This window comes from Anolis carolinensis, unplaced genomic scaffold, assembly GCF_035594765.1.
Source record: "Anolis carolinensis isolate JA03-04 unplaced genomic scaffold, rAnoCar3.1.pri scaffold_11, whole genome shotgun sequence".
NCBI lineage: Eukaryota > Metazoa > Chordata > Lepidosauria > Squamata > Dactyloidae > Anolis > Anolis carolinensis.
In genome coordinates, this window is record NW_026943822.1 from 23,153,499 (window position 1) to 23,180,434 (window position 26,936).

General features: G+C 41.6%; 1 protein-coding gene across 1 annotated transcript; it reads left to right on the top strand.

Annotated features, from left to right (window-relative positions):
- Nucleotides 1–1,466: 1,466 nt before the first annotated feature.
- Nucleotides 1,467–26,326, top strand: acsbg1 (acyl-CoA synthetase bubblegum family member 1). The gene is made up of 14 exons (XM_062963580.1): nucleotides 1,467–1,672; nucleotides 4,849–4,892; nucleotides 11,832–12,049; nucleotides 12,184–12,272; nucleotides 14,942–15,062; nucleotides 15,190–15,270; nucleotides 16,988–17,137; nucleotides 20,364–20,540; nucleotides 20,626–20,807; nucleotides 22,037–22,267; nucleotides 22,760–22,977; nucleotides 24,856–24,995; nucleotides 25,581–25,827; nucleotides 25,906–26,326. The coding sequence occupies exons 1-14, from the start codon at nucleotides 1,650–1,652 to the stop codon at nucleotides 25,980–25,982; spliced, it is 1,998 nt and encodes a 665-aa protein (XP_062819650.1). The 5' UTR covers nucleotides 1,467–1,649; the 3' UTR covers nucleotides 25,983–26,326.
- The last annotated feature ends 610 nt before the right edge of the window (nucleotides 26,327–26,936 follow it).

The window sequence follows — 26,936 nt, forward strand, 5'->3', positions numbered from 1 at the left end:
GACTACCAAAAGGCCTTTGACTCACTCCCACACAGCTGGATCATCAAGTGCCTGGACGCCATCGGGATTAGTAAAAACGTTGGCACCTTCATTGAAAACATGATGGAGCACTGGAAAACTGAACTGTTTGTTGGAAATGAAAGCTATGGACTTGTCAACATCAGGAGAGGCATTTTCCAGGGAGACTCGTTGTCCCCTCTGCTTTTCATTATTGCCATGATCCCTCTGTCAATGGATGGATAAATAGATATAGATATTAGGGGTGTGCATAATTTCGGTGTTAATTCGTATTTTGTATCAATAGACAGTTGCTTTTCAATGAGAAAATCCCAATTGTCTGATATATATTTAGATGGAGAGATGGATATATAGGAGGAATAGACAGATAGGTAAATAATAGATTGAGAGACAGAGATAAAGATTTAGACAGACAGAAAGACAAATAAGAGATGGATAGATAGATAAATAGATATAGATATTAGGGATGTGCATAATTTCGGTGTTAATTCGTATTTTGAATCAATAAACAGTTGCTTTTCAATGAGAAAATCCCAATTGTCTGATAGATATTTAGATGGAGAGATGGATGGAGAGATGGATATATAGAAGGAATAGACAGATAGATAAATAATAGATTGAGAAATAGAGGTAAAGATATAGACAGACAGAAAGACAAATAAGAGATGGATGGATGGATGAATAGATATAGATATTAGGGATGTGCATAATTTCGGTGTTAATTCGTATTTTGTATCAATAGACAGTTGCTTTTCAATGAGAAAATCCCAGTTGTCTGATAGATATTTAGATGGAGAGATGGATGGAGAGATGGATATATAGGAGGAATAGACATAGATAAATAATAGATTGAGAGATAGAGATAAAGATAGAGACAGACAGAAAGACAAATAAGAGATGGATGGATGGATAAATAGATATAGATATTAGGGATGTGCATAATTTCAGTGTTAATCCGTATTTTGTATCAATAGACAGTTGCTTTTCAATGAGAAAATCCCAATGGAGATGGAGAGATGGATGGAGAGATGGATATATAGGAGGAATAGACAGATAGATAAATAATAGATTGAGAAATAGAGATAAAGATAGAGACAGACAGAAAGACAAATAAGAAATGGATAGATAGATAAATAGATATAGATATTAGGGGTGTGCATAATTTCGGTGTTAATTCGTATTTTGTATCAATAGACAGTTGCTTTTCAATGAGAAAATCCCAATTTTCTGAGCGGAAGAAGTGGGAAGAAGAAGGGGAGAGGATATATCCCAAAGAAAACGAGAGCGCATTAACATCTTAATGAGTTTACAGTCTCATTGACATTCTTTGCATGGAGGCCTTGGCCAAAGCGCCAAGAAAAAAAAGAAAGGGGGAAAAAAAGTTTCCAGGGTTGAACTCCATCCAGCGATTGAAACTTTTTTTTTTTAAGAGCAGAATAAAGGCATGGCTTTGGGAATTGCTTTTGGGGGAAAGTCTCCTCCTTTCGCACGAGGATTTGGTCCCGGTCCAAACTCCACTCGTTTCTGAAGTCATTGTGCAAGTTTGCACATTTTGCAAACAACCATCCAAAACTTCACTGCCATCGAGGCCGGTTTGCGGAGGGGAAAAACGAACGATTTGCCAAGAGAAGATGACCGAGAGCAAGGAAATCAGGTAATGTATATAGATATATATATTGAGAGACTTTTAAAAACTTATTTAAAAAGTTTGGGATTTATAATGGGAGATAATGGGATTCACCCCGAAATTAGATGTGTATCTACATCAGGCATGGACAAATTTTCTAAATTTGGTGTCTACATGCTAGCACTCACTACTAAGAGGGCTGGCTGACAGATGATGGATGGAAGGAAGGAAAGAGAGAAAGAAGGAAGGAACGAAGGAAGGAAAAAAGGAAGGAAGGAAAAAAGGAAAGGAAGGAGGAAGGAAATATTGTATGTGTGTGTATACATATATATGGGTCTACATATACATATAGGTTTGTGTGTGTATACATACACACACACACCTACCTATATTATGTATATGTAGATCTATCTGTCTATCCGTCTGAATATATGTATGAATAAGGGTCTACATATATTTTCTTGTATTTGTGTGTGTGTATATATCTTTCCATCCATCATATATAAAATACTGTATATATGAATAAGGTCTACATACAGTATATATACATCTACGAATATGTATTCCTATACATATGTGTGTAGATCTATCTATTGAAATATATGTGTGTGTGTGTAGGAATAAGGTGTACAATATATATATATATATATATATATATATATATATATATATATATTCCTTTACATATGTGTGTAGATCTATCCATATATATATATATATATATATATATATATATATATATATATATTCCTTTACATATGTGTGTAGATCTATCCATCCATAGGAATACATATGTATGAATTAGGTCTGCATATATGTAAGTCTACATATATGTATTCTCTCTCTCTCTCTCTCTCTCTCTCTCTCTCTCTATCAGTCAGTGTCTGTCTGTCTGTCAATCAATCAATCAATCTATCAATCAATCTATCAGTCAATCTATCTATCATTCTATCTGTCTGTCTATCAATCAATCAATCAATCTATGTATCTATCAATCTGTCTATCTATCTATCTATCTATCTATCTATCTATCAGTCAGTCTGTCTGTCTGTCTATCAATCAATCAATCAATCAATCTATCTATCAATCTATCTGTCTGTCTGTCTGTCTATCAATCAATCTATCTATCAATCTATCAATCTATCAATCTATCAGTCTGTCTGTCTGTCTGTCTATCAATCAATCAATCAATCTATCAACCTATCTGTCTGTCTGTCTATCAATCAATCAATCAATCTATCTATCAATCAATCAATCTATCTATCTATCTATCAGTCTGTCTGTCTGTCTGTCTGTCTAGCAATCAATCAATCAATCTGTCTGTCTGTCTATCAATCAATCAATCAATCTATCAATCTATCTATCAATCAATCAGTCTGTCTGTCTGTCTGTCTGTCTATATATAAGGTCTACATATATATATGTCTATATACATATATCTGTGTATCTGTCTATCGATCTATCTATCTATCTATCTATCTATCTATCTATCTATCTATCTATCTTCTTCTGTGTGTGTGTGTGTAGACCCATTTATCTATTTATTGGTCTATACCGACCATATATATCCATATTTTGTAAGTTTGCAGTCATTTTGTTTTTAAGCGATTGTGAAACACTTTGGGTCTCGATCCAGAGAGGAAACCAGGGAAAATAATAATAACGCTATCTGCAAAAACAACCCAAGACAAACTATGCGAACTAGAGACGGATTCTTGCTCAAAATCTCCAAAGCTGTGACTCTGTCTACAGAATCCTTACTGCACTGCGGCAAGTTTTTAACAAGAATTAATCTTCAATCAATGCAAAGGACTTTTTGTTTTTGTACATACAGGATTTAAAACTTGCAGTAAGCTAATTCTAAGTTGAGGAAAAATTAAGTCCTGAATTCCAGTGTTTTGGGAAACAAGTGTTGTTCTGTTCGAGGCAAAGCCAAGTCACAAGAGTCACCGGAAAGAAAGGAGAGAAAAGCCCAAAGCATTCCACATTCCAAGAACAATAAAGTAGATGAGAAAATTTGCCTGGTCCCGTACTGGCCGTCTGTGCCTTTTATTGTGCATCTACATTGTAGAATTAATGCAGTTTAGCACCCTCTAATGAGTTGCTGTGAGCTTCCTGGACTGTATATATTTTTAATATCAAAATATTATGATGGCGGAAGGTGAGCAACAACAACAACAACAACAACAACAACAACAACAACAACAATAATAATAATAATAATTGCTGTGTCATACAACATCGTTGTGTCAATAATAATAATAATAATAATTGTTTTGACACAGCAAACGAGACATATATGCTAGATTTCGTAGATAATGTATCTCGCTCGCTGTGTCAAAAATATTATTATTAATGGGTTGCTGTGAGCTTCCTGGGCTGTATATATTTTTAATATCACAATATTATTATGGGGAAAGGTGAGTAATAATAATAATTATTATTATTATTATTATGACACAGCAAACGACATATATCTACAAAATACAGCATATATGTTTTGTTTGCTATGTCAAAATAATAATAATAATAATAATAATAATATTTTTGACACAGCAAACGAGATGTATTATCTATGAAATCCAGCATATATGTCTCATTTGCTGCGTCAAAATAATAATAATAATAATAATAATAATAATAATAATAATAATATTTTTGACACAGCAAACGAGATATATTCTCTATGAAATCAGGCATATATGTCTCGAATGCTGTATCAAAATAATAATAATAATAATAATAATAATAATAATAATAATAATAATATTTTTGACACTGCAAATGAGATATATTATCTACGAAATCCAGCATATGTGTCTCGTTTGCTGTGCCAAAATAATAATAATAATAATAATAATAATAATAATAATATTTTTGACACTGCAAACGAGATATACTATTTACGAAATCCAGCCTATATGTCTCATTTGCTGTGTCAAAATAATATAATAATAATAATAATAATAATATTTTTGACACTGCAAACGAGATATATTATCTACGAAATCCAGCCTATATGTCTCATTTGCTGTGTCAAAATAATAATAATAATAATAATAATAATAATAATAATAATAATAATAATAATATTTATTACTCACCTTTCCCCATCATGATATTGTGATATTAAAAATATATACATCTAAAAAATAATCCTGTTTCTTCTCCTGCTAAGAAGCTATTTTCTTTCCCTTTTGCAGTCATTCATCCGAAACTCGGGATGTCTCAGAAGAGGATCCTGCAGGTAAATATATTGATCTATCGGGAAGAAAAAGTCCCTTGATTTCAATATTTCTTCATTTCGGACCTGAATGGGTTTTGTTTTGCTTGTCGAATTTTCCTCCTTTCTGAGCCTCCAAATAAATTGAGTTTCAAGTGAAAAAAGGAAGGGAGAGAAACCGGGACATTTCAAAAGCAGCCGCAGCTGGGAAGGCAGAGGATTAATCCGAACGAATTGCAGCAACAACATGTAGGTTTTTCTTATTGCTTGCAAAGCAGGAATACTTCTTTTTCTTGGAAACGTCGTTCCCAGAGGAAAAATTATGGCCGGTGTCCATGGCAATCTTGCTTGCAGATGTTGAGCTGCAGAAAAAGGCATTTTCCGAATCCACAACGGACGGAGGCCTTTGGTTCCAGGAATCGGCAGCTGGAGAAGCTTTGTTTTCCTCGCCTTTCCATTGAGATGGATCACGAAGCCAAAGGAGGAAAAATTGGCCCCGGGAAAACTTTGCAGTTTGGAAAAATAAACCAACCAGTGCAAAGATGTCAAGATAACTAACTGGCAGATGTTTTTGGGAAAGTGGCCTGATAACCATTTCTATGACAAAACAACTTAGGTATTTTGCAATGCCCAGGTCTCTGGTAATGATAAATATTAGAAGGAGTCATTGTTTGTTTTGGAGTTTTACGATTGGTCCCATCAGAAAAGGTATAAGGATGTGGGTGAACTACAACTCCCAAAATCGTGGATTAATTAATTCCCCCCAAACTCTACAAGTATTCAAAGTTGGTTATGTTGGGTATACGTGCCAAGTTTGGTCCGGATCCATCATTGTTTGGATTCACAGTGCTCTCTGGGTGTAGGTGAACTACAACTCCCAAAATCGTGGGATAATTCTGCCCAAACACTACAAGTATTCAAAGCTGGTCATGTTGGGAATGCATACCAAGTTTGGTCCGGATCCATCATTGTGTCCATTCACAGTGCTTTCTGGGTGTAGGTGAACTACAACTCCCAAAACCCAAGGTTAGTTCTCCACAAAGTCCTCCAGTGTTTTCCGTTGTTCATGTCGGATGTTTGTGCTGAGTTTGGTCCAGATCAATTGTCAGTTGGGTGCACAGTGCTGTGTGGACATGAGTGAACTATAGCTCCCAAAATAAAGGGTCAATTCTTGCAAACCGTTCATGTGGAGCGCGGGGTCTGTGTGTGTGTTTGTGTGCCATGTTTCATCGAAATCCATCATCGTTTGGGTTCACAATGCTGTCTGGATGTAGGTGAACTACAATTCCCAAAATTCAAATTCAATTCCCTACAAACCGCACTAGTATTCAAAGTTGGGCATGTCAAGTATGCCTGCCAAGTTTGGTTCAGATCCATCATCTGAACCAAACTTGGGTTCAAAGTGCTCGGTGGATAGGGGTGAACTATAACTCCCAAAATCCTGGATCAATCCCTCCCAAACCCCTCAAGTATTTTCAATTCATCGTGTGCCAGGTTTGGCCCGGATCCCTCATCAATTGGGTTCAGAGTGATCTGTGGATATGGGCGAACTATAACTCCCAAAATCCAGGGCGAACTATAACTCCCAAAATCCAGGGCGAACTATAACTCCCAAAATCCAGGGCAAACTATAACTCCCAAAATCCAGGGCAAACTATAACTCCCAAAATCCAGGGCGAACTATAACTCCCAAAATCCAGGGCGAACTATAACTCCCAAAATCCAGGGCGAACTATAACTCCCCAAATCCAGGGCGAACTATAACTCCCCAAATCCAGGGCGAACTATAACTCCCAAAATCCAGGGCGAACTATAACTCCCAAAATCCAGGGCGAACTATAACTCCCCAAATCCAGGGCGAACTATAACTCCCCAAATCCAGGGCGAACTATAACTCCCCAAATCCAGGGCGAACTATAACTCCCCAAATCCAGGGCGAACTATAACTCCCCAAATCCAGGGCGAACTATAACTCCCCAAATCCAGGGCGAACTATAACTCCCAAAATCCAGGGCGAACTATAACTCCCAAAATCCAGGGCGAACTATAACTCCCAAAATCCAGGGCGAACTATAACTCCCCAAATCCAGGGCGAACTATAACTCCCAAAATCCAGGGCGAACTATAACTCCCAAAATCCAGGGCGAACTATAACTCCCCAAATCCAGGGCGAACTATAACTCCCCAAATCCAGGGCGAACTATAACTCCCAAAATCCAGGGCGAACTATAACTCCCAAAATCCAGGGCGGACTATAACTCCCAAAATCCAGGGCGAACTATAACTCCCCAAATCCAGGGCGAACTATAACTCCCCAAATCCAGGGCGAACTATAACTCCCCAAATCCAGGGCGAACTATAACTCCCAAAATCCAGGGCGAACTATAACTCCCCAAATCCAGGGCGAACTATAACTCCCAAAATCCAGGGCGAACTATAACTCCCAAAATCCAGGGCGAACTATAACTCCCCAAATCCAGGGCGAACTATAACTCCCCAAATCCAGGGCGAACTATAACTCCCCAAATCCAGGGCGAACTATAACTCCCCAAATCCAGGGCGAACTATAACTCCCCAAATCCAGGGCGAACTATAACTCCCCAAATCCAGGGCGAACTATAACTCCCCAAATCCAGGGCGAACTATAACTCCCCAAATCCAGGGCGAACTATAACTCCCCAAATCCAGGGCGAACTATAACTCCCCAAATCCAGGGCGAACTATAACTCCCAAAATCCAGGGCGAACTATAACTCCAAAAATCCAGGGCGAACTATAACTCCCAAAATCCAGGGCGAACTATAACTCCCAAAATCCAGGGCGAACTATAACTCCCCAAATCCAGGGCGAACTATAACTCCCAAAATCCAGGGCGAACTATAACTCCCAAAATCCAGGGCGAACTATAACTCCCAAAATCCAGGGCGAACTATAACTCCCCAAATCCAGGGCGAACTATAACTCCCCAAATCCAGGGCGAACTATAACTCCCAAAATCCAGGGCGAACTATAACTCCCAAAATCCAGGGCGAACTATAACTCCCAAAATCCAGGGCGAACTATAAGTCCCAAAATCCAGGGCGAACTATAACTCCCCAAATCCAGGGCGAACTATAACTCCCCAAATCCAGGGCGAACTATAACTCCCAAAATCCAGGGCGAACTATAACTCCCAAAATCCAGGGCGAACTATAACTCCCAAAATCCAGGGCGAACTATAACTCCCAAAATCCAGGGCGAACTATAACTCCCCAAATCCAGGGCGAACTATAACTCCCCAAATCCAGGGCGAACTATAACTCCCAAAATCCAGGGCGAACTATAACTCCCAAAATCCAGGGCGAATTATAACTCCCAAAATCCAGGGCGAACTATAACTCCCAAAATCCAGGGCGAACTATAACTCCCCAAATCCAGGGCGAACTATACCTCCCAAAATCCAGGGCGAACTATAACTCCCAAAATCCAGGGCGAACTATAACTCCCCAAATCCAGGGCGAACTATAACTCCCCAAATCCAGGGCGAACTATAACTCCCAAAATCCAGGGCGAACTATAACTCCCAAAATCCAGGGCGAACTATAACTCCCCAAATCCAGGGCGAACTATAACTCCCCAAATCCAGGGCGAACTATAACTCCCTAAATCCAGGGCGAACTATAACTCCCAAAATCCAGGGCGAACTATAACTCCCCAAATCCAGGGCGAACTATAACTCCCTAAATCCAGGGCGAACTATAACTCCCAAAATCCAGGGCGAACTATAACTCCCCAAATCCAGGGCGAACTATAACTCCCAAAATCCAGGGCGAACTATAACTCCCCAAATCCAGGGCGAACTATAACTCCCTAAATCCAGGGCGAACTATAACTCCCCAAATCCAGGGCGAACTATAACTCCCCAAATCCAGGGCGAACTATAACTCCCAAAATCCAGGGCGAACTATAACTCCCAAAATCCAGGGCGAACTATAACTCCCCAAATCCAGGGCGAACTATAACTCCCCAAATCCAGGGCGAACTATAACTCCCAAAATCCAGGGCGAACTATAACTCCCCAAATCCAGGGCGAACTATAACTCCCCAAATCCAGGGCGAACTATAACTCCCTAAATCCAGGGCGAACTATAACTCCCTAAATCCAGGGCGAACTATAACTCCCAAAATCCAGGGTGAATCCCTCCCAAACCCTTCCAGTATTTTCCATTCATCGTGTGCCAAGTTTGGTCCAGACCCGTCATCAATTGGGTTCAGAGTGCTTGGTGGACATAGGCGAACTATAACTCCCAAAATCCAGGATCAATCCCTCCCAAACCCATCAAGTATTTTCAATTCATCGTGTGCTAAGTTTAGTCCAGATCCGTCATCAATTGGTTACATAGTGCTCAGTGGATATGGGTGAACTATAACTCCCAAAATCCAGGGTGAACTATGAACTATAACTCCCAAAATCCAGGGTGAACTATGAACTATAACTCCCAAAATCCAGGGTGAACTATGAACTATAACTCCCAAAATCCAGGGTGAACTATGAACTATAACTCCCAAAATCCAGGGTGAACTATGAACTATAACTCCCAAAATCCAGGGTGAACTATGAACTATAACTCCCAAAATCCAGGGTGAACTATGAACTATAACTCCCAAAATCCAGGGTGAACTATGAACTATAACTCCCAAAATCCAGGGTGAACTATGAACTATAACTCCCAAAATCCAGGGTGAACTATGAACTATAACTCCCAAAATCCAGGGTGAACTATGAACTATAACTCCCAAAATCCAGGGTGAACTATGAACTATAACTCCCAAAATCCAGGGCGAACTATAACTCCCAAAATCCAGGGCGAACTATAACTCCCAAAATCCAGGGTGAATCCTTCCCAAACCCTTCCAGTATTTTCAATTCATCGTGTGCCAAGTTTGGTCCAGATCTGTCACCAATTGTGTTCAGAGTGCTCAGTGGATATGGGTGAACTATAACTCCCAAAATCCAGGATCAATCCCTCTCAAACCCATATTGGTCTCGATTATGGAAGGGTTGTTGACTGTTTACTCAGAGATCTGTTTATTTTGTGAGCATCCCGTAACCTGACCCGCTGGACACGGCAGGCCTTGACAACCCGGAGGTCCCATTTGGCGTCAGCACAGGCCTTGTACTTGGTGGGTTTGGGACGAAGCGTTCCTTCTGATAAGAGCTCGAGAAAGGGAGGGAAGAGGATACTACGTTCCAGACCATGATGCGAAATTGCCTGATTGTCCGTCAACCAATTGAGCCTGGCAATGGTGGAGCGACGCCTCCGAAACTATAAAAGCCAGCGTACTGTACTTGGGGTCCCTCCCTTTGGGGAGCTCCAGTTTGCAATGCTAGAAGATGCACCCATTTCATCCTATGACTCTAAACTTACCTTTTATTGCTACGAAGGGTTTCAATCTTAGCCTGATGCCTTTTAATAGATACCGTATATACTCCAGTATAAGCCTAGTTTTTTGGCCCTTTTTTAAGACTGAAAAAGCCCCCCTCGGCTTATACTCGGGTGAGGGTCCTGGTTGGCTTATATTTGGGTCAGCTTATACTCAAGAATATAGGGTACATTTATAATTTTTCTCTATTATTATTGGTATTACTACATTTATTATTTTTCTCTATGGTTGCTACTATTACATTTATTTTACTCTATTTTTTAATATTAAAATTAATTATTCAATATTCAACGGAGTCCCCTGGATATGAAGCAGCCAGGCTTTGAAGCTGCAAGGCTATTCAATGGTATTCAAGCTGGCCAACAACGGAGTCCCTTGGATATGAAGCAGCCAGGCTTTGAAGCTGCAAGGCTATTCAGTGGTATTCAAGCTGGCCAACAACGGAGTCCCCTGGGTATGAAGCCACCAGGCTTTGAAGCTGCAAAGCTATTCAATGGTATTCAAGCTGGCCAACAACGGAGTCCCCTGGGTATGAAGCAGCCAGGCTTTGAAGCTGCAAGGCTATTCAGTGGTATTCAAGCTGGCCAACAACGGAGTCCCCTGGGTATGAAGCAGCCAGGCTTTGAAGCTGCAAGGCTATTCAGTGGTATTCAAGCTGGCCAACAACGGAGTCCCCTGGGTATGAAGCAGCCAGGCTTTGAAGCTGCAAGGCTATTCAATGGTATTCAAGCTGGCCAACAACGGAGTCCCCTGGGTATGAAGCAGCCAGGCTTTGAAGCTGCAAGGCTATTCAATGGTATTCAAGCTGGCCAACAACGGAGTCCCCTGGGTATGAAGCAGGCAGTCTTTGAAGCTGCAAGGCTATTCAGTGCTATTCAAGCTGGCCAACAACGGAGTCCCGTGGGTATGAAGCAGCCAGGCTTTGAAGCTGCAAGGCTATTTAGTGGTATTCAAGTTGGGTAACAATGGAATCCCCTAGGTATGAAGCAGCCAGGCTTTGAAGCTGCAAAGTCACTCCTTGGAAAGTGATGAGTATTGTGGCCAAATTTCCTGTGATTTGGCCCAGGGGTTTTGTTATTAACTCGGTCCTAATTATGCACATTACATTTATATATATATATATATATATATATATATATATATATATATATATATATATAACATGTATTATTTTCCTGTATTTATTATTATTATTATTACATGTATTATTTTACTCTTATTATTATTAAAAGGATCCATAAGCGCATTTACATTGAAGAAGATGAGAATAAGGATTGGATCAGAGTGGGACAGTCGTATCTTAAATGTGAGCTTGATGTAAATATTCAAAAACATTTAACCTACCAATGCCTCGATTAATGTAATTTTATAGGTATCTATTTTTATTCCTGAAATTTACCACCCTCGGCTTATACTGGAGTCAATGTTTTCCCAGTTTTTTTTGTGGTAAAATTAGGCGCCTCGGCTTATATTCGGGTCAGCTTATACTTGAGTATATACGGTATTATGATTATTATATGCTTTTTCTTCTTTCCGACAGCGTCCCTCTGGACCACTTCGGCTGAAGGGACGGTGAGGCTGCGGACGGACCCCACTTGTCCCCAGGCCCCAATGACCGTCCACGAAATGTTCCAGGAATCCTTAGAGAAATACGGATCCTTGGATGCTATGTCCAGCAAAAAGGACGGGAAGTGGGAAAAAATCACCTTCTCGGAATATTACCGCCTTTCTCGGAAAGCAGCCAAAAGTTTCCTGAAGGTGAGAGACAAAGAACTGGAAGCAGGACATTCAAAACTCTCCCCTGTATTATTTTTATTATTATTTCCCATGTCTTTACTGTTATTGCAGTGAGCAATGTCTGATTTCTTTTGTTTTATTTTTCCTTCCAAAAGCTCGGCCTCCAGCGCTTCCACAGCGTCGCGATTCTCGGATTCAACTCTCCCGAATGGTTCATTTCGGCCGTCGGGACTGTTTTTGCCGGGTAAAGTTTGGGCAACTTTGGTTCCACTACAACAGAATGGGGTTGGACTGGATGACCTCAAGGGCCCTCTTCCAGTGTTATCATTCTGGAACTCTATGATTGATATAATGGGGCTAGACTAGATGACCTTTGGGGCTCTCTTCCAATGTTATCATTCTGGAACTCTATGATTCCTATGATGGGGCTAGACTAGATGACCTTTGGGGCTCTCTTCCAATGTTATCATTCTGGAACTCTACGATTCCTATGATGGGGTTAGACTAGATGACCTTTGGGGCTCTCTTCCAATGTTATCATTCTGGAACTCTACGATTCCTATAATGGGGCTAGACTAGATGACCTTTGGGGCCCTCTTCCAATGTTATGATTCTGGAACTCTATGATTCCTATGATGGGGCTAGACTAGATGACCTTTGGGGCCCTCTTCCAATGTTATCATTCTGGAACTCTATGATTCCTATGATGGGGCTAGACTAGATGACCTTTGGGGCTCTCTTCCAATGTTATCATTCTGGAACTCTATGATTCCTATGATGGGGCTAGACTAGATGACCTTTGGGGCTCTCTTCCAATGTTATCATTCTGGAACTCTATGATTCCTATGATGGGGCTAGACTAGATGACCTTTGGGGCTCTCTTCCAATGTTATCATTCTGGAACTCTACGATTCCTATGATGGGGTTAGACTAGATGACCTTTGGGGCTCTCTTCCAATGTTATCATTCTGGAACTCTACGATTCCTATAATGGGGCTAGACTAGATGACCTTTGGGGCCCTCTTCCAATGTTATGATTCTGGAACTCTATGATTCCTATGATGGGGCTAGACTAGATGACCTTTGGGGCCCTCTTCCAATGTTATGATTCTGGAACTCTACGATTCCTATGATGGGGTTAGACTAGATGACCTTTGGGGCTCTCTTCCAATGTTATCATTCTGGAACTCTACGATTCCTATAATGGGGCTAGACTAGATGACCTTTGGGGCTCTCTTCCAATGTTATGATTCTGGAACTCTATGATGGATATAATGGGGCTAGACTAGATGACCTTTGGGGCTCTCTTCCAATGTTATGATTCTGGAACTCTATGATTGATATAATGGGGCTAGACTAGATGACCTTTGGGGCTCTCTTCCAATGTTATCATTCTGGAACTCTATGACTGATATAATGGGGCTAGACTAGATGACCTTTGGGGCTCTCTTCCAATGTTATCATTCTGGAACTCTATGACTGATATAATGGGGCTAGACTAGATGACCTTTGGGGCTCTCTTCCAATGTTATCATTCTGGAACTCTATGATTGATATAATGGGGCTAGACTAGATGACCTTTGGGGCTCTCTTCCAATGTTATCATTCTGGAACTCTATGACTGATATAATGGGGCTAGACTAGATGACCTTTGGGGCTCTCTTCCAATGTTATCATTCTGGAACTCTACGATTCATATAATGGGGCTAGACTAGATGACCTTTGGGAATTCCTTCCATTGTTAATATTCTGGAACTCTACAATTCTATCATTCCTATGATGAGGCTAGACTAGATGACCTCTAGGGTCCTCTTCCAATGTTATCGTAGATATTGTGCTATGCCAATGATATAATATATTGTAACTATGTACATATAATATTGATCATAATATTGTAATACAATATAATACTAGTAATCTATATATATAAAAGAGTGATGGCATCACGGCGACCCACAAAACAACAAAACTACAGGCCCCCCACCTCGAAATTTGACAACACAACCCATCATCCACGCCTCTAGGTTGATACAACAAAAAGAAAAGAAAAATAAAGTCCTAATTAGAGGGAGAGCAATAATTGCTTTTATCCAATTGTTGCCAGTTAGAAGGCTAAGCTCCTCCAACTTGGTCTCCTAGCAACCCAATAAAAATAATAAAAAAACTCAAAAAAATTGATTCAATAAAATACTATAATAACAGAAAATAACTAAAAATAATACAAGAAAATAATAAAATATAATAAATAAAAATATATCTTACAATAAAATTAATTTTAAAAATGCAAATAACGTCAAATAAAAATGACACAACAATTTTTAACCAATACCACCACCACTTTGCCACAGCAACGCGTGGCCGGGCACCGCTAGTAATACAATATAATAATATAATATTATGTATTATATATTACATGTAATATTACTAATAATATCGTAGTATAGTGGTACAATACAATATGATAATATATGGCGTTATTATTATTATTATTGTTGTTGTTGTTGTTGTTGTTGTTGTATGACACAGCAAACAAGATAGATATGCCGGGTTTCAGGGTTGTTGTATGTCTTTCGGGCTGTGTGGCCATGTTCCAGAAGCATTCTCTCCTGACGTTTCGCCCACATCTATGGCAGGCATCCTCAGAGGTTGTGAGGTAGATGTGGGCGAAACGTCAGGAGAGAATGCTTCTGGAACATGGCCACACAGCCCGAAAGACATACAACAACCCTGTGATCCCGGCCATGAAAGCCTTCGACAACACATGCCGGATTTCGTTTCTCAAAATCACAATTCGAACACTTCCCTAGTGTCTAGGACTGTGTGATTTATTGTTATTATTATTATTTTTATTATTATTATTATTATTATTATTATTATTATTATTATTATTATTTATTATTTTCTGGGTTCCAGGGGCATCGTGACTGGCATCTACACCACCAGCTCTCCGGAGGCCTGCCATTATATTGCCCACGACTGCAGAGCCAATATCATCGTGGTCGAAAATCAGAAGCAACTGGACAAAATAACGCAGGTGAGAAGGGTCGGAAAATTCAAAAAGTGGAAGGACTTTGAAAACATCACCCTATGAATGCATGGATCCCAAATGGCAGAGCAACTCAATAACATTTGGACTTTGCTGCTCTTTGCTTCTGGTCTAGATCTGGGACCGCTTGCCCCTCTTGAAGGCGGTGGTGATGTACAAAAGCCCTTTGCTGGAGAAACGTCCTAATTTGTACGCGGTAAGTGACCAGGAAATCTACAAATTCCAATTTTGTAGGTTTCCTATATCTGCTCATTGAATTGATGCCTCTCCTGCTGTCGCCGGGGACATCGAAACCCGATTAAAACACCCACAACTCCACTTAATAAATAAAGCAAGAGGTTATCATCTCTTGCCGTTGGTATGCGTGCCGCCCAATTGCTTGCCCACTTATGGGGACCCTATGGATTTTGTAGGTTTTCTGTAGGCATTGGCCAACACCTTCCTCCAAAGCAGAGCCTACAGCACTTGGGATTCATTGGTTGTCTCCCATCCAAATACTCGCCAGGGCCGACCCGGCTTAGCATCCAAAAATCATCATGGATTATACAGGCCCGCCCCCCCTTTTATTGCTTCAATATCCCATTGTGTTGCTTCTGTGGGATCTTTAGAGTACCCGATATAGAATTAATGTAGCTGGATCCCACTTGAACTGCCACAGCCCGATGAGATGGGATCCTGGAAGTTGTAATTTGGCGAGGCACCATCTAAATTACAGTGTGCCAATCTCCACTGGGACCACCTTGACTGGCTTGTGCCAGAGTCTTTGCAGTTCGATCTTTAAATCCTCATCTCGTGTCAGCTTTTCCAGTTGCTTCTCTTTAATCTTGCTGTCGCCTGGGATTATTATTATTATTATTATTATTATTATTATTATTATTGAAACAATGACATAGTATGACACAGCAAACGAGATAGATATGCTGGATTTCGTATCACAAAATCACAAGTCAAACACTTCCCAAGTGTCTAGGACTGTGTGATTATTATTATTATTATTATTATTATTATTATTATTATTATTATTATTATTATAATATTATGACACAGCAAACAAGATAGACATGCTGGATTTCGTATCACAAAATCACAAGTCAAACACTTCCCAAGTGTCTAGGACTGTGTGATTATTATTATTATTATTATTATTATTATTATTATTATTATTATTATGACACCGCAAACAAGATAGATATGCTGGATTTCGTATCACAAAATCACAAGTCAAACACTTCCCAAGTGTCTAGGACTGTGTGATTATTATTATTATTATTATTATTATTATTATTATTATTATTATTATGACACCGCAAACAAGATAGGTATGCTGGATTTCGTATCCCAAAATCACAAGTCAAACACTTTCCAAATGTCTAGGACTGTGTGATTATTATTATTATTATTATTATTATTATTATTATTATTATTATTATATTATGACACAGCAAACAAGATAGACATGCTGGATTTCGTATCACAAAATCACAAGTCAAACACTTCCCAAATGTCTAGGACTGTGTGATTATTATTATTATTATTATTATTATTATTATTATTATTATTATTATTATTATTATTATGACACCGCAAACAAGATAGATATGCTGGATTTCGTATCCCAAAATCACAAGTCGAACACTTCCCAAGTGTCTAGGACTGTGTGATGTATTTTTGGATGATGCATGCAAATCCCAGTTGGGTGGCCTTTTGCAGTTGGTAGATCGTAATTTTGTCAATGCCTATTGTTTCCAAATGCCGCCTGAGATCTTTTGGCATGGCACCCAGTGTGCCCATTACCACCGGGACCACTTGCACTGGTTTCTGCCAGAGTCTTTGAAGTTCAATCTTATTATTATTATTATTATCATTATTATTATTATTATTATTATTATTATTATTATTATTATTATTTATAGATGGACGAATTTATGGAATTAGGCAACGAGATCCCGGACCAAGAGCTCGATGTGATCCTCCGCTCCCAAAAGCCTAACCAATGTTGCGTCCTGATCTACACTTCGGGAACGACCGGGAAGCCCAAAGGAGCCATGCTGAGCCATGACAACGTAGGTATTGCCATGGAAGGATTTCCCGCAGGCAGGAAGCAGCCAGCCTTTGAAGCTGCAAGGCTATTCAGTGCTAAGTGCAGCATTCACACTTGCCTCCAACAGACAAGAGTTCTTTCTCCCACCCTGGAGATATATCAACCCCACTTTCTTAGTTTCCGACAGACCTCACAACCTCTGCCATAGATGTGGGCAAAACGTCAGGAGAGAATGCTTCTGGAACATGGCCAGACAGCAAGAACACTCACAGCAGCCAAGCCATGGAAAAGTTTGTTCATGCTTTTTAAATAGAAGAGAGATAGGAGCTATTTTTAAGAGTTGCGGTCGGTGTGGGGACAGGTGGTTGCCGTCCGGACAGAGCAACAAACACACAATCGGTTCCTGTTCAACTTTGAAGCATCTCCAAGTTGCTTTAGTTTTTGTTTCAAAGGTAGAGAGGGATATTTTGGGATCCCTCCGATGATCCCAGAGACATAAGGGGATGTTTAGCAACGTACGAGGGCTATCCAGAAAGTAGATTACGTTTTGGAATTAAAAAATGAACAAAGTATAGGAGAAAACATTGACCATATGCAGTTGAAAGCCAGACCCAAATACCACTTCTCAACATAGTCACCATTCAAATATAGGCACTTATCATAGCGATGAATGAACTTGGCAACTCCTTCCCCACAAAACTCTGCCGCTTGCATTCTCAAAAAGTATAGGAGAAAACACTTACCATATGCAGTTGAAAGCCAGACCCAAATACCACTTCTCATCATAGTCGCCATTCAAATCCAGGCACTTCTCATAACAATGAATGAGCTTGGCAACTCCTTCCTCACAAAACTCTGCCGCTTGCGTCCTCCACGCTTGTTCTGGATCGCTCTTCTAAGGTTTTGCAAAATTTGGCAATACCTTTCTGAGTTTATTGTCGTGCCTCGTTCCAGGAAGTCCGCAAGTCACCATAACTTTCCTTGCAAGCATTTGCAAAACCTTAGAAGAGCGATCCAGAACGAGCTTGGATGCGCAGCTGCGGCAAGGGCTGACCGGCTGGTTGAGGACGCAAGCGGCAGAGTTTTGTGGGGAAGGAGTTGCCAAGCTGATTCATCGCTATGAGAAGTGCCTAGATTTGAATGGCGGCTATGTTGAGATGTGGTATTTGGGTATGACATTCAACTGCATAGGATAAATGTTTTCTCCTATACTTTTTGAGGACGCAAGTGGCAGAGTTTTGTGGGGAAGGACTTGCCAAGCTCATTCATCGCTATGATAAGTGCCTAGATTTGAATGGCGACTATGTTGAGATGTGGTATTTGGGTGTGGCTTTCAACTGCATATGATAGATGCTTTCTCCTATACTTTTTGAGGACGCAAGCGGCAGAGTTTTGTGGGGAAGGACTTGCCAAGCTCATTCATCGCTATGATAAGTGCCTAGATTTGAATGGCGACTATGTTGAGAAGTGGTATTTGGATGTGGCTTTCAACTGCATATGGTCAATGTTTTCTCCTATACTTTGTTCATTTTTAATTCCAAAACGTAATCTACTTTCTGGATAGCCCTCGTAGATGAAAAACTAACCAGTGGCTCCTTTTGCCTCGGAGTGAGTTCTATTTCTGTTGACCAAATGCTCGCCAAGGGGCTATTTTTAATGCTTTCCGTGCACTGGAAAGCATCCTTTGCTCCTACGTGTGTCCCCATGCCTTCTTCATGAGACAATTTTGCTTTCTCTGTCTCTTGGATATCCAGTTGAGCTGTGTTTCCCTCCGCTTGCATTCAATAAGGACACATTTATACACTCAGAAGGCGAAAACAGAGTCTGGGATTGAGAGGAAAGCAATCTCCCAACATCTCTTCTCCTTAGTTTTTATGTGTTAACTTATGTCATATGGTTATTTTGTTTTCCATCATAATATAATATAGTTAGGTAAAGGTAAAGGTTTTCCCCTGACGTTAAGTCCAGTCATGTCTCATCTCCATTTCTAAGCCAAAGAGCCGGCGTTGTCCATAGACACCTCCGAGGTCATGTGGCCAGCATGACGGCATGGAGCATCATTACCTTCCCGCCAGAGCAGTACCTATTGCTTTACTCACATTTGCATGTTTTCGAACTGCTACGTTGGCAGAAGCTGGGGCTAACAGCGGGAGCTCACTCCACTCCCCGGATTCGAACCTGCGACCTTTCAGTCCACAAGTTCAGCAGCTCAGCGCTTGAACACGCTGCGCCACTGGAGGCTCCTGGTGTAAATAAAGTATATTATATTATTAATTATATTATTAATATAATATTATATTATTAATATATTCTGCTCCATGGCTGCGGTGCATCTACACCATAGAATTCATGCAGCTTTTGGCACCACTTTAACAGTCTTGGCTCAATGCGATGGACTCCTGATGTTGGAGACTAGCCCGGAGGGGAAGTAAAGGAGAGAATTCCAGGAGAGCAATAAAACAAGCCTTTTATTGTTATCACAGTTGATGATAAGGCAAAACAGCCATAGGCACCCACTTTAATGGGTCCGTACCATGCAAATGGCTGTCGCAACATATGCATAGCAAACAAAGAATTTATATCTTGGCTTATCTACAATTGACCAATGGCTGAGGATCTTCCTCGCCTTCCACACCCACTTGGCACAAGTGATACCAATGACCTAACGTATTTACTCTGAGCTTTCTTCTCTCCTTGGAACTTCCTGGAGAACGGCACCAGCTCACAGGAAGTGAGAGGAATATGCAGAGGCAAATCTACATAGGCAAAAGCTTACTATTTTGTAGCTTATGGCTGAAGATCTTCCCCACCTTCCACACCCACTTGGCACAAGTGATACCAATGAACTAACTTGTTTACTCTGAGCTTTCTTCTCTCCTTGGAACTTCCTGGAGAAAGGCACCAGCTCACAGGAAGGGGGAGGCAAAGCTACATAGGCAAAAGTTTACAATTTTTCTGGCTTATGGTCCCTACACTGAGAGATGTAGTTTTGCAAGGTCTTCTCTGGCAAAGTGGACCTATGCCTCCCCAAACTGCAACTCCTACGATTCCATGGCATTGAGGAGTTAAAGGAGCCTCGATTGGTATTAAGTCTGCAACATAAACGGGACGGGGAGAGAAAGAGTTTCAGACACACCGCTTTGGCCTCGCTGTAGGAAAAGAAAAGATGCAAAAAGACAGGGTTCCCTCTGTGAATCGATGTGCAAATCTTGTTCTCGTAATGACATGCAGTGCTTCTGTCTGGACAGATCACCTGGACCTCAGCTCACGCCAGCCGCGCGGGCGACATGCAGCCGGCTGAAATCCAGCAAGAGACCATCGTCAGCTACCTTCCGCTCAGCCACATTGCGGCCCAGATCTACGACCTTTGGACCGGGATCAAGTGGGGAGAGCTGGTTTACTTCGCAGAGCCAGATGCCTTGAAGGTCTGGCCTCGGAGGGTGTTGGGGTTGGACTAGATGACCCTTGAGGTCCCTTCCTCTCCGTGATTGTGCCTCTCGCCCTTCGCAGGGAGGGCTGGTGGACGTCCTGAAAGAGGCCCGGCCCACCTCGCACATGGGGGTCCCGCGGGTCTGGGAGAAGATCATGGAGAAGATCAAGGACGTCTCTTCCCAGTCCGGGTTCCTGAAGAAAAAAATGCTCTCCTGGGCCATGTCGGTTAGTCTGGAGCGAAACCTGAACTGCTCCAACAGGTAACATTTCCAGGTCAGGGATGGGGATTTGCTGACTCCTCCAGTGCAACTATTGCATGTGTGCATGAAACAAAAATAATTTTTTTGTGTTTGGATGTGGGTCCCATCTCCAAGAGATCTCGTTATGGATGTACGTGTAAACACGGCTATTTTGATATCCAAAACACTTCGGGTCCCAAGCATTTTGAATAAGAGATACTCATTCTGTACAGAAAATGTAAGTTTTAGTTTTAGGTATAAATAATTTTCACTCTATTGGGTTGCTTTGAGTCTTCTGGACCGTATGGACATGTTCCAGAAGCATTCTCTCCTGACGTTTCACCCACATCTATGGCAGGCATGCTCAGAGGTTGTGAGATCTGTTGGAAACTAGGCAAGTGGGGTTTGAATGTCCAGGGTGGGAGAAAGAACTCGTTGTCTGTTGGAGGCAGGTGTGGATCCTCACAACCTCTAAGGTCATTAGTTCGAAACCAGCCCAGATCGGAATGAGTGCCCGACCATTTAATAGCCTAGCTCGTTTTTTTACCTAAGCAACCCGAAAGACAGTTGCATTTGTCGAGTAGGAAATGTAGGTACAGCGCAGGTGTGGATCCTCACAACCTCTGAGGTCATGAGTTCGAAACCAGCTCGGGTTGGATTGAGTGCCCGACCATTTAATAGCCTAGCTTGTTTTTACCTAAGCAACCCGAAAGACAGTTGCATTTGTCAAGTAGGAAATGTAGGTACCGCACAGGTGTGGATCCTCACAACCGCTGAGGTCATGAGTTCGAAACCAGCTCGGGTTGGATTGAGCGTCCGACCATTTAATAGCCTAACTCATTTTTAACCTAAGCAACCCAAAAGACAGTTGTATCTGTCGAATTGGAAATGTAGGTACCGCTTTATGTGGGGAGGCTAATTTAACTAATGTACGTCTCCATAAAAACGTCCAGCAGCGTGCGGAAGAATGAGGAAGTGCTCCATCTAGGACTTGGTGTTACAAGTGGATAATGAAGCAGCAGCTCTCCCTGTGGCCGGAATCGACCATTCCCTCATGAAGCTGGAAAATGTTAAATTGCCTCTGTGTCTGTCTATGTGTCGTATGTCTAATGGCAATGAATGTTTGCCGTGTATATGTACATTGTGATTCGCCCTGAGTCCTTTTCGGGGTGAGAAAGAAGGGCGGAATAGTAAGACTTTTATGTCTTGGAAACAACGATCATATCAGAGTTTCTCTGCATGTCCCTTAGTGAACTAAAGCCCTTTCGGATGCGCCTGGCCGAGGCTCTGGTCCTCGCCAAAATCCGCAACGCTTTGGGCTTCTCTCGGTGCCAGAAGCATTTCTCTGGAGCGGCTCCTCTTCCGTCCGAAGTGACGCAGTTCTTCCTCGGCCTGAACATCCCTTTGTACCAAGCCTATGGCATGAGCGAGACCACCGGCCCGCACTGCATGTCGGGACCATACGTTCACAGACGCGGCAGGTAAATATGGACTCCTGTGTATTAGGATGAGACAATCAAAGGTATCTTGGAGTTGTCAGGGTAAAAATCATCTCACCTTCTCACCACCAGTCAGACCACGAGCCTGTAATCAGTGCTAGCAGGCACCTCCCCGCTTTCCACAGTTCATGACGAATGTTCCGTCCACGGGACGTCTTGACCTATTGGCCTTGCAGGCACTCACAGGGCTGGCATGTAATTAACTCCTGTGCTGCTGGAAAGCTTGCCGGAACACATAGACACAGTCCAAACAGCAACAAATGATCTAACATTTTACACTAATAACAACAAAAACACTGACAGGATTCTAGAGGAAAAACCAACCAGCAAAACAAGTTGGGTTGCCAGAGTGAAACTCGGAGAGGGCTCCTCTATCTTTGCGTCAGATTATGGCAACTACGTGAATTTCCTTGGCCAAGGAAAACTCAGAGGTGGTTTTGCCATTTTCTCAATGTTATTCTCCCCCTTTTTCAGCTGTGGCAAAGCTGTCTCAGGTTGCAAAGTGAAGCTCTCCAACAAAGACACCGACGGCAACGGAGAGATTTGCTTTTGGGGCCGGACAGTGTTCATGGGCTACTTGAACATGGAGGACAAAACCAGGGAAGCCTTTGACGAAGACGGTTGGCTTCACTCTGGAGACCTGGGAAAGATTGACCGCGACGGGTTTGTCTACGTCACCGGGAGAATTAAAGGTAAAATACTTCTGGAGCAGGAATAAGCAAACTTAGGCCCTCCAGGTGTTTTGGACTCCAACTCCCACCATTCCTAACAGTCTCAGGTCCTTTCCTTTCCCCCCTCAGTCCTCTCAGCCTCCTCAATTCCCTTGTGAAACTGGGGAGTTTTCCCGAGATGCCAGATTAGGTTTGAGAACGGAGGGAGTGATGAATCGAGTAATTGGGTGTTCTGAGAGAATCTGTGAAAAGTCCTTGAGTCAATGACACCTCAAATGGGGAAACACAATGCCACTCAAACTCAAGGTTCAGGTTGTTTTCTGGATGGGCTTTTAAAAATATATATTCAGTCCAGCTGACCATTGAGTTGCACCAGAGGACCTAGAGATTGTATTAACCAAATCCACAAATATGTTAAATATCCTTGAATTTGGTATTTAAGTAGAAGACACGCTTCTGAGTAGTCAGCATGAATTTCAAAGGCACTTCTGTTCTCAAAATCAGTGCCAAGCCTAGGTTTTTTGTCTCCTAAACTTTTGTCTCATCGCCTTCCATGTCTTCAATTGCCACCTAGCGTTTCTGCAAATTGTCCCGGCCTGCCCTCTCTTGCTGGTTTTATAAAAGGCACACCGATGGTGCATCCCAAGGATGCCAAAGCTGTGGCTCACTTGGCGTTGCCAGGTTTCCAAAACAGCAACGAGGGACAGTCAAAACGCACAACGTCCGGGCTCGACGACGATGAAGAAGCAACTACAATGACATTCCAAATGGAAGTATTGACTTAAGTGAACCCAAAATCACTGTTACACCCCAAGGCTGCGAGAGCACCCTGAAAACCAGACAGGAGCCAGTATCACACGCAAGCAGTTTATTAAGTTATATATATATATCTATGAGCAGTTAGTGTATAACATCAGTATGAGAAATAGTCCTTAATGTAGAGTCTTTAACAGTTCAAAACAAGTCCAGCAATGTCCCAATTGTAATCCACAAGTGAAACTCGCTAGCTTCATCAAGAAATCAAAGTTCGTCCATTAATCAGGAAACAGGAACAAGACGCTGCAAATCTGCAAAATTTAGTCCACTCGGAGAGTCCCGTTACAGGAAAAAGAAAAACAAAGTAAACAAGGCAAGGTCTACTCAAGAGTCACTGGCGTAGCGCGGCTTGGATGGAAAGTCTTGACTCAGGAACAAGGAAAGCAAGGCTAGGAGCTGGATACTGGAACTTCTTCCGAGGAAAGCGAAGTTGACACCGCAACGAGAACACAAAGGAGAACACCTTTAAGGAGATCCCAAGATTGCAAAATTATGGGAGTGCAGGAAGCACAAAACTTCACATGGGAAAGTTAGTCATTATCGAGTCTAAGAGCTAGCCTTCTGCTTCTATCTCTCGTGAAAGATTCCCTCCGATAAAAAGACACATTTTCGCCCAAGTCAATACCATTTGGCAAAAGCAACCTTGAGGGGGCATCAGAATGCTCTCCAATTAGTGGATCTTCTGGCACCACAACTTCAGGCAGCTGCAAGGGCAACGGGCCTCGTTCCAAGTCCGGAACGGCCCCTAAATCCGAAGTAGAATCTGTTGTCGAAGGTTGTCGAACCCGGGATCACAGGGTTGTTGTATGTCTTTCGGGCTGTGTGGCCATGTTCCAGAAGTATTAAGTAGAATCTGTTTCCAAATCCATCTCTGGATGAAGTATAGGCCGTGGTGTCTGAGCCACAACAATCACCATATTATATATTATTCACCGATTGCATGGTGCACACATTTCTGGAGAGCCTACCATCTGGAATACAGGGTTTCTTTTAGCATCTTGTGCCGTGCAATGCTTTCCAACACATTTTAGAAATGCTCTTTCTCGCATCTGACTCAACTACGTTGCATTTTCCATTTTTCAGAGATCATCATTACAGCCGGGGGTGAAAACGTTCCCCCAATCCCCATTGAAGACGCCGTCAAGAAGGAATTGCCGCTCATTAGCAACGCCATGCTAGTTGGAGAACAGAAGAAATTCTTGTCCATGCTGCTGACTTTAAAGGTAAGGGAGGTGAGAAGAACACAACTACAACTCCCAGGATCCCATAACCTTCAGCTATGGTAGTTCAAATGATCTCCAAATGCAGTGTGGATTTGGAGATCACTTGAACTGACATAGCTGAAGGTTATGGGATCCTGGGAGTTGTTGTTTGTTGAGGCAGAGAAGGCGAAAGCCCTTGTGAAACTACAAATCCCATGATGCCATAAAACTGAGCCATGGAGGTCCAAGTGGTGTCAAACTGAATTAATTCGACAATGTACATCAGTAGTCTGAAGACAAACATTTATTTCAATATCTACAAACATATTTACAAAGCATATCAAAAGCCATCGCTCTGAGCTGGCATTCTTCTATTGCCTCTTGCCTCAGCAAGCACAGCTCAACACTCTCAGAGATAAGAATCCACATTCCTCAGTCTGCAGGAAGTTCCGACCTCCAAAGCCGGAAATCATGCCTGATAGGTCATAGCAGGCTGTCAGTCCAAACTAGCCTGCTGTTAACTGTTTCATTACTGAAACACACACTTGATTTACATTTCATACACGTACAACCATAATCCAACAAATTTCTCCCCTTTTCTTCCAGTGTGCAATAGATCTCGAAACATCGGAGCCGACGGATGCTTTGACCCAGGAGGCCAGGGATTTTTGCCAGAAAGTCGGAAGCCAGGCGTCTAAAGTGTCCGAAATTGTCCGGATGAGAGACCAGGCCGTTTTCGGGGCCATCCAAGACGGCATCGACCGGGTCAACGCATGCGCGGCCGCCAATGTCCAACGCATCCAGAAATGGGCCGTCTTGGAAAAGGATTTCTCCATTTCCGGAGGAGAATTTGGTAAGTCTAATGGCAGCGTTTCTCAACCTGGAGGTCGGGATAACCTGCTAAATAAAAACCGATCCTCTTCTATCGTAGGTCCGACAATGAAGCTCAAGCGGCAAGCGGTTGCTGAGAAATACAAAGAGGAAATAGATTCCTTTTACAGGAATTAAACATCGACAGGACTAGGATAGATTTATCGTCCACTGTGACACCGAGCCCTTGATGGAGTGCTTCCTCATTCTCCCACACGCTGCTGGACATTTTTATGGTGACGTAAATTAGTTAAATTAGCCTCCTCACATAAAGCGGTACCTACATTTCACTCTCGACTTGAAGGCAAGTAGCTAGTTCTGTGGATAACGATCCACTCCTTTAGTACGCCACAAAATGAACCGATTAGTTCTAGATAGATCCTTTCCCACTACTCCTGTCCTTTATTCTGAAACAGACTAACGTGGCTAGCTACCTTTTTTAAAAAAATTAAATATTAATAAATCATAAATTAAATAATAAATCTGGTGGATTGTGGTATCAGGGTCTTCGTTGTCTGGGTCTATATTTGTGAGTTTATGCAAAAGTGAATCCGATGAATGTGTCCAATATATTATTTAGACACAAAGACACTTGAAAAAATTATCAACACGATTAATGTGTTGTCGAAGGCTTTCATGGCCGGAATCACTGGGTTGCTGTGAGTTTTCTGGGATGTATGACCATGTTCCAGAAGCATTCTCTCCTGATGTTTCGCCCACATCTGTGGCAGGAAAATCCACAACCAATGCTACGTTGGATTCAGACCGACAACCTTCAGATGTAGCATATTACTGTATATACTCGAGTATAAGCCAACCGAATATAAGCCGAGGCACCTAATTTTACCACAAAAAAACCTGGGAAAACATTGACTCCAATATAAGCTGAGGGTGGTAAATTTCAGAAATAAAAACAGATACCAATAAAATTACATTAATTGAGGCATCAGTAGGTTAAATGTTTTTGAATATTTACATCAAGCTCTAATTTAAGATAAGACTAACTGATTAAATCATTATTCTCATCTTCAATGTAAATGTGCTTATGTATCCTTTTAATAATAAGTAAAATAATACATGTAATAATAATAG

What these genes read in the sequence shown, in the direction of transcription:
- acsbg1 (XM_062963580.1), top strand. Translation starts at nt 1,650, where the DNA reads ATGACCGAGAGCAAGGAAATCAG. An exon ending in AACTGGACAAAATAACGCAG is followed by an intron (nt 15,063 to 15,189) that starts GTGAGAAGGGTC and finishes CTTCTGGTCTAG; the next exon opens with ATCTGGGACCGCTTGCCCCT. An exon ending in CGTCACCGGGAGAATTAAAG is followed by an intron (nt 22,978 to 24,855) that starts GTAAAATACTTC and finishes TCCATTTTTCAG; the next exon opens with AGATCATCATTACAGCCGGG.